At 41.2% G+C, this 14,353-nt stretch overlaps 1 protein-coding gene and 1 non-coding gene across 4 annotated transcripts in view; both read left to right on the forward strand.

Moving 5' to 3' along the window:
- NCMAP (non-compact myelin associated protein) overlaps positions 1 to 2,461 on the forward strand; it is a 38,739-nt gene extending 36,278 nt beyond the window's left edge. For 2 of the 3 annotated variants that reach the window (XM_090271492.1, XM_090271491.1), the window contains exons 4-5: positions 1,080 to 1,178; positions 1,862 to 2,461. In XM_090271492.1, coding sequence (XP_090127618.1) covers positions 1,080 to 1,178; positions 1,862 to 2,003 — 241 coding nt within the window. In that variant the 3' untranslated portion in view covers positions 2,004 to 2,461. The remainder of the gene's footprint in view (positions 1 to 1,079; positions 1,179 to 1,861) is intronic. The other variant, XM_090271493.1, reaches the window with a different exon arrangement.
- Positions 2,462 to 5,399: 2,938 nt separating this feature from the next.
- LOC150014367 (U4 spliceosomal RNA) lies at positions 5,400 to 5,534 on the forward strand. Its single transcript, XR_016510252.1, has one exon. It is a non-coding gene; the product is annotated as a U4 spliceosomal RNA (small nuclear RNA).
- Positions 5,535 to 14,353: the final 8,819 nt, after the last annotated feature.

Consider the following 14,353-nt stretch of genomic DNA (forward strand, 5'->3'; position numbering starts at 1 on the left):
TTGGGACTCTCTGTGCTTCCTGGACTTACATGTGTATTTCAGTCACCAAATTAGGTTCTTTGTTTCAATTAGTGTATGCTTTGTTTCTTACTGGATCTTTTTTATGCTGCTGAGGTCCTCACTAAGTTCCTTGAGAATCCTTATAACTAGTGTTTGAACTCCGTATCTAATAGATTGTTTACCTCCATTTTCTTTAGCTCTTTCTGGAGTTTTTATCTGTTCTTTCATTTGGGCCATATTTCTTTGTCTCCTCATTTTTGCAGCCTCCCTGTGTTTGTTTCTATGTATTAGGTAGAGCTACTATGACTCCCTGTCTTGGTATCCATGACCTAATGTAGTAAGTGTCCTTAGGGTCCAGTGGCCTCCCCTATCACCCAACCTGGGTACACAAGGTACACCCTCAGTGGGCTGAGTACACCCTCCTCTTGTAGTTGAGCTTTGATTGCTGTTGATGGATCAATGGGAGGGATTTACCCAAGCCAGTCAGCTATAAGGACTGGCTGTGACCACATACCACCAACCTTTGCCCTCATTGGAGGATCAGCTGCGCAGGTACAGGGTGGTGGTGCTCTGATGTGGTCTGTAGTTGTCCACTAGGTGTGCAGGCTCTGGGATTTCCCAGGTGGTGCAGGCCAAGGTCAGCCTCCAAATGTGTTCTTCCTGGGGCCACCTTGCATAAGCTATAAGGCAGTCTGAGATGGCTGCCTCTCATGCTGAGATTCCCAGGTGAAGCCAAGCTGTGAATCTAGGCTGACTACAGCTGGTGCCAGGCCTGGGTCCACTTAGCAAAAGGTATGGGGGCTGGAGGCTCACTGAGGCTGGCTGTTGCTTGTTTAATAGGATTTAGGAAGTTGTGAAGCATGAACCAAGACCAGCCATTCATATGGAAAAGTCAATTAACAGTTTGATTGGGCCCATAATTTGGGTGGAACCGAGTCTCAGGGGATCTCCAGGGTAGGGCAACAGTGTTAGCCAGGTTGATGGAATCTCAGATATGGCATCAGCTCTGTTGGGGGAGGGCTCAGAAAGAGACAATGGCCTCTGCCTACCTTTCTGTCTGAGAGAAAACTGTTCCCCAGCTCTCGCATTGATGCCAGACGCGTCGGTACCTCCCCATATGCCACTGGTGCCTTTCAAGCTGCTACCCCGGTGCTGGAGCTCCGAGGGAGTGAATCTGAGTAAGTCCATGTGTGGGTTCTTTAAGGGGAGCTGTTTTGGACTCTAGTAGTTTCTCCCACCAGTTCATGCTGGTTTTTGCAGCCAGAATTTATCATGACTGATCTTCTGGCACTGGAACCATGGGCCAAGGGGGCGGGGGATTTGGGTGGGGCTGAGACTCCTCGCTCCTGAGACATCCTTCCCGAATTTTTTATCCACTACACGTGGATGTGGGGCCAGCCTGTTCCACATTTTCACTCCTACCCATCTGGATGGATGTAGTTTCTCTAATTCCGTAGTTGTCAGACTCCCATTCAATTCGACTTCTGATGGTTCTGAGTGATGGTTGTTGTATATTTTAGTTGTAATTTTGATGTGGTTGTGCGAGGAGGCAAGCCGCCATCTTGACCGGAAGTCTCCAGTTTTGTCTTTAATATATCCAACTATCTGACAGTTTACTGATTCATCAAAAAGAAAAAGTTAAATTAAATATCTAATATAGATTAAACAAACAAACAAAAAATCGAAGGGTCAACTAGCTGATGTCTAAGGTCCCTTCCAATTGTGAAATTCTGTGCCGGCAATTAAGCAATGTGATTTATGATAATCTACATTAATCTCTTTGCCAGATCCATAATCACAAAACCCATTCCCTGGGTGTACAAGGGGAGAAACTCAATCATGTGTGCGTATCTCATTGCAGGAAAATGAGGCCAAGGCAGGAGCTGGAGCTCAAGGGCCTCAAGTCCGCCTCCTCTTCTGCCCAGGGCCCAAAGAGCAGCAGCGGCCAACACGCTGCAACTGTGACCTTCAGCCCTGATGCTGTCCAAATGGAGATTCGGTGACCCCCCACCCTGGTGCTATCTTGGCCACTGTATGAAGAACCTTCTCCAGTCAAGACCAAGAAGCACATTTCTCCTCTGGCAGCTTCACTCTGAGTTCCTTCCAGTTAGGTCAACAGGGGCATCTCATACAATCCCTAATGCTTCAGGCAACCCCCACCCCCACCCCACCCTGCCCTGCCCTGCCCCACCCCCACTACATCCATATCTCTGCTGCTACCTTACCAAACAACTGTGGAGCAGTCTTTTGTCATCTGAGGAAGCAGAGCTATGTTAGGAATCCAATGATGTGGGTTCGGCTCCCTCGCCAGCCCCAAACATGATAGCTAGACCGATAGCCCAGGAGTTTTCTGGTCAGGGGTCAGGGGTCAGCACATGCTCCAAGACTGTCACAACTGGGTCATATTAGAGTAAGGGCCATATTCACAGCTTTGCAGACTCAAATTTCAAACTCAAAGAAAAAAAGTACTTGTCCAAAGTCACACAGCTAGTAAGTTGCAAAGACTCAAACCCAGGTCTGTTTGACTCCAAAGTCTATCTTTTTGTTGTATTACACTCTTCTCCATCATCCTGGCTGAACAAGAAAAGGACAGACTTGTCCATGTGTCCGCATGGAGGTCAGTGGGCAAAGCCCCTCTGGCAGCCTCCTTTGAGCTTCCATGATTGTAGGAAAAGGACCCCTGTCTAAACCCACTCAAGCTCTAAGGATCCCTGCTTCATTCCCCGACCACTTAGGCCCAAGGAGCAAGGCCTGGAACCAGGGCAAAGCCATTTCTTTAAGGATTCAAGCTCCAAATAGATGTAGTTCCTAAACGTATTCTGCTTTTAAAAATTTTTGGGATGTTCCAACCTAAAGCCAGACTCCTCTGCCCACAGTTGACTGGTCCTATAATTACTAGAATTATTTTCTAATATATGTTCTTTTGCTAAATGAAAGCTTGGAAATGGAGGAACAAAGGGAAGGTAGAGAGGTGAGGGAAGGATAGCAAGGGGTTTGGTGTTTGTTTTAACTAATAAAAGTCTTTTAAGGGTTCCTAAGTGCAAGCTGAGGTGCTACTAACACATTGTCACAGTCCCTGCTCTCAAGGAGTCTACAGTTGGTCTCCTTGAGAGCAGGGATCTTGCAGTACATTTGTATATTTTGTTTCTGACAGGTGCCTCTCCTAACTGAGCAGATGCTGCCTTACTTAATCAATAAAAGATACTAAATGCTTAAAGGAAAATATCTAAAAATAAAATAAAATAAATCAGATGTTTGTTGTGTTTATTTCAATTAAGTTTAGAGCTAGCAGAGACCTTTTCTAAAAACTTCCTTTTCCTGACCATGTACGAAGGGTCCTGAGGGAAAAGCCTGAGCCTTTTCAAACACTGTGTTCTCACTTTGAAAGGTTGAAGGTGTGTTGCCATCAACGGACCTTTCTGTGAGTTTGGAAATTTGTTCACTTGATAAATATTACAAAAGCAATAACATTGGAGGGCCTGCCATTAATCACCAAGGGTGCTGAGAGGGCAAAGTTTGGGGACCCATGGGAATATAAGAGACATTAGAATGGAACCACATCACCAATAGCGATGTTTACCATTCACTAAGCTCTTACTGTGTGCCAGGCACGTGTAAATTCAGCCTTAGGTAATAGTGCCAGATTAAGTTGAATTTTCTTGGTATCCTTGTCAAAAATTAACTGACCATAAATACAAGGACTTATTTCTGGCCTCCAGATTCTGTTTCATTAACCTATATTTCTGTTCTTTTGCCAATACCACACTGTCTTGATACGTAGTCAGTTTTGAAATCTGGAAGCATTAAATCCTCCAATTTTGTTCAGTTTGCCATCTTTTTTTTTTTTTTCCTTGTCAAGATATTTTAGCTATTCTGGGTCCCTGATATTTCCATGTGAATTTTAAGATTAGCTTGTTAATTTTGAAAAAGAAAAAAAAAAAACCAACTGAGATTTTTGATAAGGATTGCATCGAACCTGTAGATCGTTTGGGGGATGTTGCCATCTTAATAAGTTTTCTGATCCATGAGCATGGAACAGTTTTCCATTTATTTTGGCCTTTTAATTTTTTCCAATGAAATTTGGTGGTTTTCATTGTACAAGCCTTGCACTTTTTTTGTTAAATTTATTCTAATATTTTATCCTTTTTTGAAACTACTATAAATGGAATTGTTTTCTTAATTTCCGTTTCAGGTTGTTCATTGCTAGTGATTTTTGCATATTGACTTTGCATCCTACAACTTTGCTGGTTTATTAGCTCTTTTTTTTTTTTCTGTAAAATCTTTGGAGTTTCTGCATATAAGATCATGTCATATATAAATAGAGATGATTTTACTTCTTCCTTTACAATTTGCCTAATTACTCTGGCTAGAACTTCCAGTACTATTTTGAATGTAAGTGGTAGAGAGAGACATCTTTGTCTTCTTCCTGATCTCACAGAATTTGTTGTGTTAGCAGGAAAGATAAGCAATTTAACAATATTATTTTTCACATAAGAAGTTTAAAGTGTTATATAAACCTCTTGCTGGGTCACCTAGCTCAGCCCAGACATTGGTGGGTAGGGAAGAAGGTCCCCAGAAGAAATAACATTTACATTAAGAGTGATAAAGATTGAGTAGAAGTGAGTCAGGGCAAGAGTGGGAGCAGAGGAAGAGAGACAAAGAGGAAAGCCCTGGCCCTGACCAGGTAGCTCAGGTGGTTAGAGCATTGTCCCAAGACACCATGGTTGTTGGTTCAATCCTCAGTCAGAGCACATATAAGAATCAACCAATGAATGCATAAATAAGTGGAACAACAAATCAATGTTTTTGTCTCCCTCTCTCCCCTCCTCTTTCTAAAACTGAAACGGGAAAAGCCAGTGTCCATCCATGCTGCCTGTCATCTGCCAGACCCAATAAGCAGAGACAGGGATTGAATCTTTAAGGGCACTTTATTCAGATGGTTGGGGATCTGAGAAGATGGCAGGTTTGTACCCTAGCAGACTGTCTTACATTCCATTATAAACGGGCCCCTTTTATAAAAAGGAAGTGTAGGTAAGGGGTTTGGAATTCAGGGAAATGGTTAATTAGATAAAAGCTTCAGCATTCTTTCATCTGTGTCCTGGGCGGTGGTCCTTGTGCCCTGGGCATGGTCTTTGTGTCCTGGGCAGTGGTCACCCTGGAGTACAATGGCTCAGATACCGTCTTGATCGCTTGCTGTCCTCCCGAGGCACAAAGGTGGAACTGCTTATGGTCTCCTGGAGTCAAGGTGGGTCATACTCCAGTTCCTGAAACAATAGCTTTTTACATACATTGATTACTGAGCTTATTAGCTGCTACCTGAAATTAAAATTTTCAAACTTTCGAGTCCCCCATCAAAATTAATAAAATTTAAAAAAAATTTTTTAAAAGAAGAGAACCCTAGGTTTGCATAGTGGCAGTATCATAGCCAATGAGGTTTTTCTGAGGCATGATTATTGTCAGTTGAAAACTTTTGCCAAAAAAAGAGAGACCTACTGAAGAGAGACACTTAAATTCAGCAGATGTCCAAGCGAACAGTGGGAGATGGGCTGGGGAGATAAGAAAGGCTCCAGTATGAAGGATCTTCAACGACTGGCTATTTTGAAGGTAATGGGAAGCCATTGAAGGTACTTGAGCATTGAAGTAACAAGATCAAGTCTGTGTTCTAGGGAGATTAATCCCGCTACAATGTGCAGAATGGATTGGTGTGGGAGAGACTGGAGGCTGGGAGAACAATTTAGAGTCTATTACAAGAAGGAACGGGTGCATCTGTGTATCTGTTAGTTTTAAAATGCCTTTTCTAAATAACCCTCTAACTGTCAAGTTTTGTTCTTTTTCCTTTTGAAAGCAGCTATTTGTGGGTGTGCAGTAACCCAACAAAAATGTCTTTAGGAATCGTCTCAGGCCCACTGTCTGGGGGCACACAGCAGGGTCATTGTCTCAGCTCTGTAGCCCTTTGTCCCAGGACACCCGTTCCCTGCACAAAAACTTTCCTGGCAAAGAAGCAGACTGCTGTGGTTCAGCAGATACTACTGTCCCAGGCTCTGACTGTCTGCCCACGTTTGGGAGAAACAGGTAGAAAAAAGACTGACCTTCAAGTCTCCAGTAATTTGAAACCCTCTGTCCAATTACAGCCAGATATTGGCAGAAAGGGTCCCTTCCCAGCTCAAATGCAATCTTTTTTATTTTTTTTTTTCAATTTAAGACTTTATTTATTCATTTTTAGAGAGAGGGGAAGGGAGGGAGGGAGGAAGAGAAACACCAGTGCGTGGTTGGCTCTCACACGTCCCCAACTGGGACCTCACTCTGCAACCCAGGCATGTGCCCTGACGGGGAATTGAACCAGTGACCCTTTTGTTTACAGGCCGGCGATCAGTCCACTGAGCCACACCAGCCAGGGCTCAAACTCAATCTTTTGAATAAATTTCACCTGGGCCCCCCGGTGCTCTTACAGACTGCTGCAATGCCTTAATTGATCTCAGAGAAACATAAATTTGTTCATTCTTTCCAGCTTTCCAGTTCTTGCCTTGGGAGGCACGTGGGAGTAAAAGAGAAGGGGAAAAACCCATTAAGGTGTGAGTACCCACAACCTTGAATGGAAGAATCAGTGAATTGGACGGTTTGTTCTGCATAACAAGAAACAGAGGGGAGAAGAGGGTGAGGGTTGTTGCTCCCAACAGAGCTGGTTCTCCGGTCTCTTCAATTCATGCCACACTTCATCTTAGACCATATAGACCCTTCTTGTTCAATAATTATTTTTTCCACCTCACCCTGAATCCCCACTCGAACTTTTCTTCTCCACCAGAGACACTCCATTTAATTTATGTAATTTGTCTCACATTTAAAACAAACAAAAACATATTGACCGCACAGCCTGCTTCAGTCGCCGCCCACCTCTGCTTTTTCCTCACAGTAAGATTCTTCAAAAGTGTTGTCTGGAGGCTTGGGAACAATGTGGGTGGGGACAGAATGGATGTGGGAAGGGCTTGTAGAAGTGGATGAAGGGCACTGGTGGAATAAAACTCAGCGTTCTTCAGAAGAAGAGAAGAGAACCCAGTTTCTATGACATATCATACACAATGTCCAGTATGTCATAAAATTATTATACCTCAACAACACAGGAAACTGTGACCTGTAATTGAAACTGGAAAAGCTGGTGTTCATGCTGCCTGTCATCTACCAGACCCAATAAGCAGAGGCAGGGATTGAATCTTTAAGGGTGCTTTATTTAGATGGTCGGCGATCTGAGAAGATGGTGGGCTTGTACCCTAACAGACTCTTACATTCCATTATAAACGGGCCCTTTTTATAAGAAGAAAAGTGTAGGTAAGGGGTTTGGAATTCAGGGAAAAGGTTAATCGGATAAAAGCTGCAGCATTCTTTCATCTGTGCCCCGGGCGGTGGTCCTTGTGCCCTGAGCGGTGGTCTTTGTGCCCTGGGCGGTGGTCCTTGTGCCTTGGGTGGTGGTCACCCTGGAGGCCAATGGCTCAGATACCGTCCTGATCGCTCGCCGTCCTCCTGAGGCACAGAGGTGGGACTGCTTATGGCCTCCTGGAGTCAGGGTGGGTCATTCCTTCAGTCCTTGAAACAATAGCTTTTTACATACATTGATTACTGAGCTTATTAGCTGTTACCTGAAACTAAAATTTTTCAACATTTGAGTCCCCCATCATAATGAAGAGAAAGATCAGTCAATAGTAAGAGACCTGCAAATGACCCAAACATTAGAATTAGCAAAGAATTTAATATAATACCAATAAATGTGTTAATGATCTACATTATGATTTACAGGAGAAGTTGTACATAGTGGCTGAAGAGATGGAAAATTTTAGGAGAGATTTTAAACTTTAAAAGAAGAACCAAATGGAAATCCCAAGGCTGAAAATACAGCATCTGCAATCAAAAGTGCTTTGGATGTGATTAACATTATGTTGGATATGATCAAGAAAGTGATCAGTGAACATTCCCAGTCAGGGCACATGACTAGGTTGCACGTCAGGTTCCCAGTTGGGGGCGCGAGTGAGAGGCAACCACACAGTGATGTTTCCCTCCCTCTCTTTCTCCTTTCCTCTCTCTCTAAAAATAAATATATAAACAAACAAAACAGACCAATAAAGATCACCCCAAAAGAAAGCATAAAAGACTAAAAATCAGAAAAAAAGAAAAAGAAAAACAATTTAATGTCCAAAGGGCAATAAAACTGAAATCTTTGAGGTTATCTTTTCCACTAGCTAAAACTCTTTTGCATCGCTATTGGACAAAGGTCACTTGCATTGCTCTGTTTTCTATCAATTAATATCTATAAAAGTACTCTTTTCTAAAGAATTGGATAATCACTGATAGGGCCTCCTAGGCAATGACCCAAAACATTGAAAGGAAATGCAATAATTCTTTTTGCCCATTTCTAAATTTTGGATAGTTTTTCTTAACAAGATTTAAGACTTAAAAGGAGAGAAATGTGCCTTCTAAAAACTTAGTCTCCTCTCTCTCTCCCTCCCCACCCTTCCCTCCTCAAACATTTCTACAGCACTTTGTATGTACCTCGTTTAATCATGGTGAAAGAAAAATTGTCCCAAAGCTGATCTGGGGAAAAATGTTTTTGTGAGGTATAATTTCCTAGAAGAATCTAGGAAAATAAATAGAATTCCTGAGAAAATGCTTAGGCAATTTTATGATGAATTTTAATGGGATTAAGACATTATGAGAAACTAGCTATTGACCTTACCAACTGACTTTTATCTGAGAGTCGAGTCTTCTATCAAGAGTCTAGTAGCCCTAAACCAGCCATTTTTTTCTTTTTCTATTTGTTATAACAATGATTATACATTTTCTCTTTTCCATAATAGAGCATTTTAAAAATTTGTCCTACTAAAAGCCTTCTCCTTTTTAACAAGATTACAGTAGAACTGACACATGCTAGAAACTAAATTATCTGTAAAATCTGACTTTCTGCCCTGGCTGGTGTGGCTCAGTGGGTTGAGCACTGGCCTGTGAACAGAAAGGTCACTGGTTTGATTCCCAGTCAGGGCACATGCCAGGTACCCAGTTGGGGGCGTGTGAGAGGCAACTGATTGATATATCTCTGCATGTCGATGTTTCTCTCCCTCTCTTTCTCCCTCCCTTCCCCTCTCTCTAAATAAATAAAATATTTTAAAAAATAAAAAATTTTAATTTTCTTTAGTAATCCTCAATAACAACCCAAGACATCTAAATGTGAGACTCTACTCTCCTTTCCCACCCAGTTTTCATGAATCAGAACCCAAAACATTTCCCTTTCCCAGAAGATGATCTCTCTCAGTTCAGATGTTTATGGCAGACACAATACACAAGACTGGATTCACAAGTACTCATTAGGGAAAAAAGGTGCTTTGCCTTCAGTTCAGACCAGAGTGATCACAGAAAATCATCTGCCAAGGTTCAGAATATTCTTAGAAGTTCAGACATACTGGAATCATGTTGGTGTTAAGATGGATTTATAATCAAAGAGAAATAACCTTGGGCTTCAAGGCAACCCTGAACTCTTAACCTCCTCTCCACTGCCAAAAATATATTGCTGTTGAAATCACTGAGGGCTGCCTTGGGTTTTCCCGGAAACAAGACTGTCACGTGAAGTTCAGTCCTGAGACACCACGTCTTGAAGAACTTGGACTGATGCCCAAACCTTTAAAAGATAGTAATCTAGTTCCTGAAGAATCAGCAGGTAACCCTGCCTTACCAGGACAACAACCTCAGAGGTAGCTGGGGCTTCTGGTGGGTCAAATTTGGGACCACTTCATTCATTCTGATCCTCACCTCTTACATTTCCCATAGGTAGCAAGGGTCTTTGTTGGACAAACACCAGACTGCCTAAAGCTTTAGGGATTGTAGCTGAATAGAAGTATTTAGTGGTGGTCTGCAACTGTGAGGGTCCCATTCTTTTCTTTCTTCTTTCCTTTTTTTTTCCCTTCTTTCCTTCCTTCCTTCCTTCTTTTCTTTTCTTCTGAGCCCCCATTCTTAACTCTGAGGTTTGCAAGATAAGGCTTTCATGGCTCAGGTTGGCAGTGGACTCTAAGAAGAGGAAGCTTGGGTAGGGTGGACTATCTGGAGAAGGAGCTTCTGGGAAATGTGATAAACATTGGCTTTCTATCATGGAGGTTTGCAAAGATTTACCAGGGAAAACCGGTAAAAGGAACATAAATTGTCCTCCGAGTCTAAAGCAGAAGATTCTGGCTTTAGGAATCAGATCTGAGAGTCTTAGTAAAAAATCAAGTGTTTACAAAAGTGAGTTCCCTATTAGAATTTCCTGGGGCTACTTACTTAAATGCAGACTCCTGCATTCTACAGAGATTAGAATTCTGGGGATGGAGTCCAAGAATCTGCATTTTAATAATCTGGCTTGCGGACTCACCATTTGGAGGAATTTGGGGTGAAGCAGGAAGAACAGCCCAGGTGTGTGTCGGGCAATAGAGTGCAAAAGCTTGACATAAGTTCTACATTTGAAAATCTCTTAAATGTTCAGGGGAAATGAAAAGGTGGTCTCTAGGAAAAAATGACAACTCCTGGGTGTCAAAACTACAGAGTGTCTAAGATGTACAGTGAATTGTTTCGCATCCACTTAACAGCTTGAACATAATGCCAAAGGTTAAAGATAAAGAGAGAATCTTAAAAGCAGCAAGAGAAAAGAAGACAGTTACCTACAAAGGGGTGCCTATAAGACTATCAGCTGATTTTTCAAAAGAAACTTTGCAGGCAAGAAGGGGCTGGCAAGAAGTACTCAAACTAATGAGAAGCAAGGACCTACAAGATTACCCTATCTAGCAAAGCTATCATTTAGAATGGAAGGGCAGATGAAGTGCTCCCCAGACAAGGTAAAGCTAAAAGAGTTCATCATCACCAAGCCATTATTATATGAAATGTTAAAGGGACTTATTTAAGAAAAAGAAGATCAAAACTATGAACATTAAAATGACAATGAATTCATAACTATCAACAACTGAATCTAAAAAATAAAAACAAAATCCAACTAAGCATAACCAGAATAGGAACAGAATCATAGATATGGAGCTCATTTGGAGGATTATCAGCTGGGAGGGGGAAGGGGAAGAAATGGTGCACAAATTAAGAAGCATAATTAGTTGGTACAAAATAGACAGGGGGAAATTAAGAATAATATAGGAAAGGGTGAAGCCAAAGAACTTATATACACAATCCATGGATGTGAACTAAGGGGGATGGGGTTGCTGGAGGGAAGGGGGTTACTGGACAGAGGGGAGCAAAGAGAAAAGAAATTGGGGCAACTGTAACAGCATAGTCAATAAATATACTTAAAAAAAAAAAAAACAGCAAGGGAAAATAGAGAGTTACCTACAAAGGAGTTCCCATGAGGCTATTAGCTGATTTCTCAAAAGAAACTTCAGGCAAGAAGGGGCTGGCAAGAAGTATTCAAATAGATGAAAAGCAAGGACCTAAAACCAAGATTAGTCTATCCAGCAAAGCTATCATTTAGAATGGAAGGGCAGATGAAGTGCTTCCCAGACAAGGTAAAGCTAAAGGAATTCATCATCATAAAACCACTATTACATGAAATGTTAAAGAGACTTATTTAAGAAAAAGAAGAAAATCAAAACTACGAACTATTAAGATGACAACAAACTCACAACTATCAACAACTGAATCTAAAAAATAAAACAGAAACAAAAATAAACTGAGCAAACAACCAGAACAGGAACAGAATCACAGGTAGGGAGATCGTTCCAAGGGTTATCAGCTGGGAAGGGGAAAGGGGAGAAAATGGGAAAATGGTGCAGGGATCAAAAAGCAAAATTGGTAGGGACAAAATATACAGGCGGATGTTAAGAACAGTATAGGAAAGGGTGAAGCCAATTAACTTACACGCACAACGTGTGGACATGAACTAAGGGAGGGGGGATTGCTGGAGGGAAGGGGGTACCAGGCAGAGGGAGGCAAAAGGGAAAAATTGGGACAACTTTAACAACATAATCAATAAAACATACTTTAAAATGTGGGGGGGTTTCCTCCCAGTTCTGTCAATGGTTTCCGTGTGGGTGGTGTTATTCACACCCTTGCTGTATACGATTGGCTATGAGCAATTAGTGATAGTTTCCTTAGGTCTAGTAACAAGTCCTGGTCAAAGAGGTAGGTTATACTGACGGTGTAGAGCGCCATCTAGTGATTTGTTATTAGGCTAGGAGAGTATGAGATTTGGAAAATCCCAGATTGCTACTTGCATCTTACATGGTGATATTTACATATGCAGAAACAACAAGAAATCTTATAGATTGACAGCTTGATATATTAATGACAAATTCAACTAAGCTTTTATTTTCCTTTATTGCCAAGATATTTCTGGCCTTTATATAGTTAACTTCATAGTGAATCTGATTATTTATAGATTGAAAAAATAGTACATAAAAGTGTCATGCTGTTATCATCAACAATGAAGTAAATATGGAGAAAGTCTTGAGAAATTTAGGCGTCATAAAGCATCTGTTATAAAAAATGTGAAGAATGGTGACTGCAGAAACCCTCTAATGTGAAGAAACAATTATTCCTGAACTATAAAACCAGACTTAAATAGATTACTAAAACTTTTAATAAAATTATAGTTATACTCATGCCTGTTGTTAAAGTTTCATATGTTCTTAATACAAGTTTATTCTTATATTCCAAAAATTTATTCTATGATGGAAATCTTAAGCTTTGGCAGAATATTGTTTTTAACAAAAATGTGTATTTTCTGCACATCTACTTAGAACTATTTGCCAAACTCTGGTTTGGATACTGAGTAGAAATAAAAGAGAAAGACATAGTTTCTATCTTCAAAGAATTTTTCTTGTGGAGGACAGAAGTAGAGATGAATATATATATATGTATATATAAAATTAGAATATAGCGGAAAATACACTATGAGAACATAAGTGGAATATAGGGCTTCTGTTTTGGGAGGTCTGAGCTTAATGATTTGGGGACTCAGTAACTTTCTAACACATAATCAGATGATAAATACTGAGTCCCACTAACCAGAAATGCTTCCTGGAAGAAGTCACATCTAAACTAAACCCTGAAGAAAGAATCAGAGATGGCCAGTTAAAGGATCGAGGGTAGGTAGGCAAGGTGGAATGGGCAAAGGAAGAGCTGAAGGAGACCGTGGGTCCAGACCAAGGGGACAGAATATGTGCAAAGGGCCTAAGAAGGGAGAAAGAATAGTCCCTTTAAACATGGAAGCATACAAGCTCCTATACTTATATCTTTTCAGTTACACATAGTGTGGTAGCCAGTCTCCAAGATGACCCCCAATGATCCTCAGCCATTAAATTCACACAATTGTGTAGTCCCTTCCAACACGGAACAGGAGCAAAGTGTGTAACCAATAGGGTGGTGTGGAAACAATGGTGTATGACTTCTGAGGTCAGGTGATAAAAGATGTTGTGGCTTCTGTCTTGCTCTCTTTTGGATCATTTGCTCTGGAGGAAGCTGGTTGCCATGTCATGGTGACACCCAAGCAGCCCTACAGAGGTCAACGTGGCAAGGAACTGAGGCCTCTTGCCAACAGCCATGTGAGTGAGCCTTAAAAACAGATCTCCAGTTCCAGCTGACTGTAGTCTAGGCTGATATCTTGATTACATCCTCTTGAAATACCTTGAGACAGAACTGCCCAAATAAGCCACTCTAGATTCCTATTGCACAGAAATGGTATGAGATGTTTATTGTTTTAAGTTAATAAATTTTGGGAGCAATTTGCTATTAAGTAATAAATAACTCATACAGTTACTGATGTACTCAAAGACACCTTCCAGGGAAAAATGAATCAGCTTTATCTAAAGTATTGAATTACTTTAGTCCATAGCTAGTTTGGTAAATTTGTGCTTAGTTTTTAAGGTATTTCACAAAGGCTCTTAATCCCATTTTATAAAGGAAACACAAAAGAAGAGCTAATAGGATGGGGCAAATGACAGAATCAAAAGTGGGTATGATAGCTAAAGTTGAAAGTGATGAGAAAATTACGAAAACTGTACCTACCTTTGGGATGTTATATTTTCAGTAGGAATGATTCTGAGGGAACAGGCAATAGGTGAAACACCTATACCATCATAGCGGTCAACAAGCAAGAAGGGAAAGTGGTTGATTAACTGAAGAAATCTTTTGAGTCTGCGCCTAGAGGATCAGCATCAAGGTTGTGTGCCTGTTCTTTTTTTTAATCCTCACCCAAGGATATGTTTATTGATTTTAGAGAGAGAGGAAGGGAGAGAGACAGATAGAAAGAAAGTGAAACATTTATCAATTGCCTTCTATACGTGCTCCGACCCGGGACTGAACCCACAACCTAGGTATGTGCCTTGACTGGGGATCAAACCCA

This window comes from Furipterus horrens, unplaced genomic scaffold (genome assembly GCF_987537825.1).
Source record: "Furipterus horrens unplaced genomic scaffold, mFurHor1.1.pri manual_scaffold_3, whole genome shotgun sequence".
Taxonomy (NCBI): Eukaryota; Metazoa; Chordata; class Mammalia; order Chiroptera; family Furipteridae; genus Furipterus; species Furipterus horrens.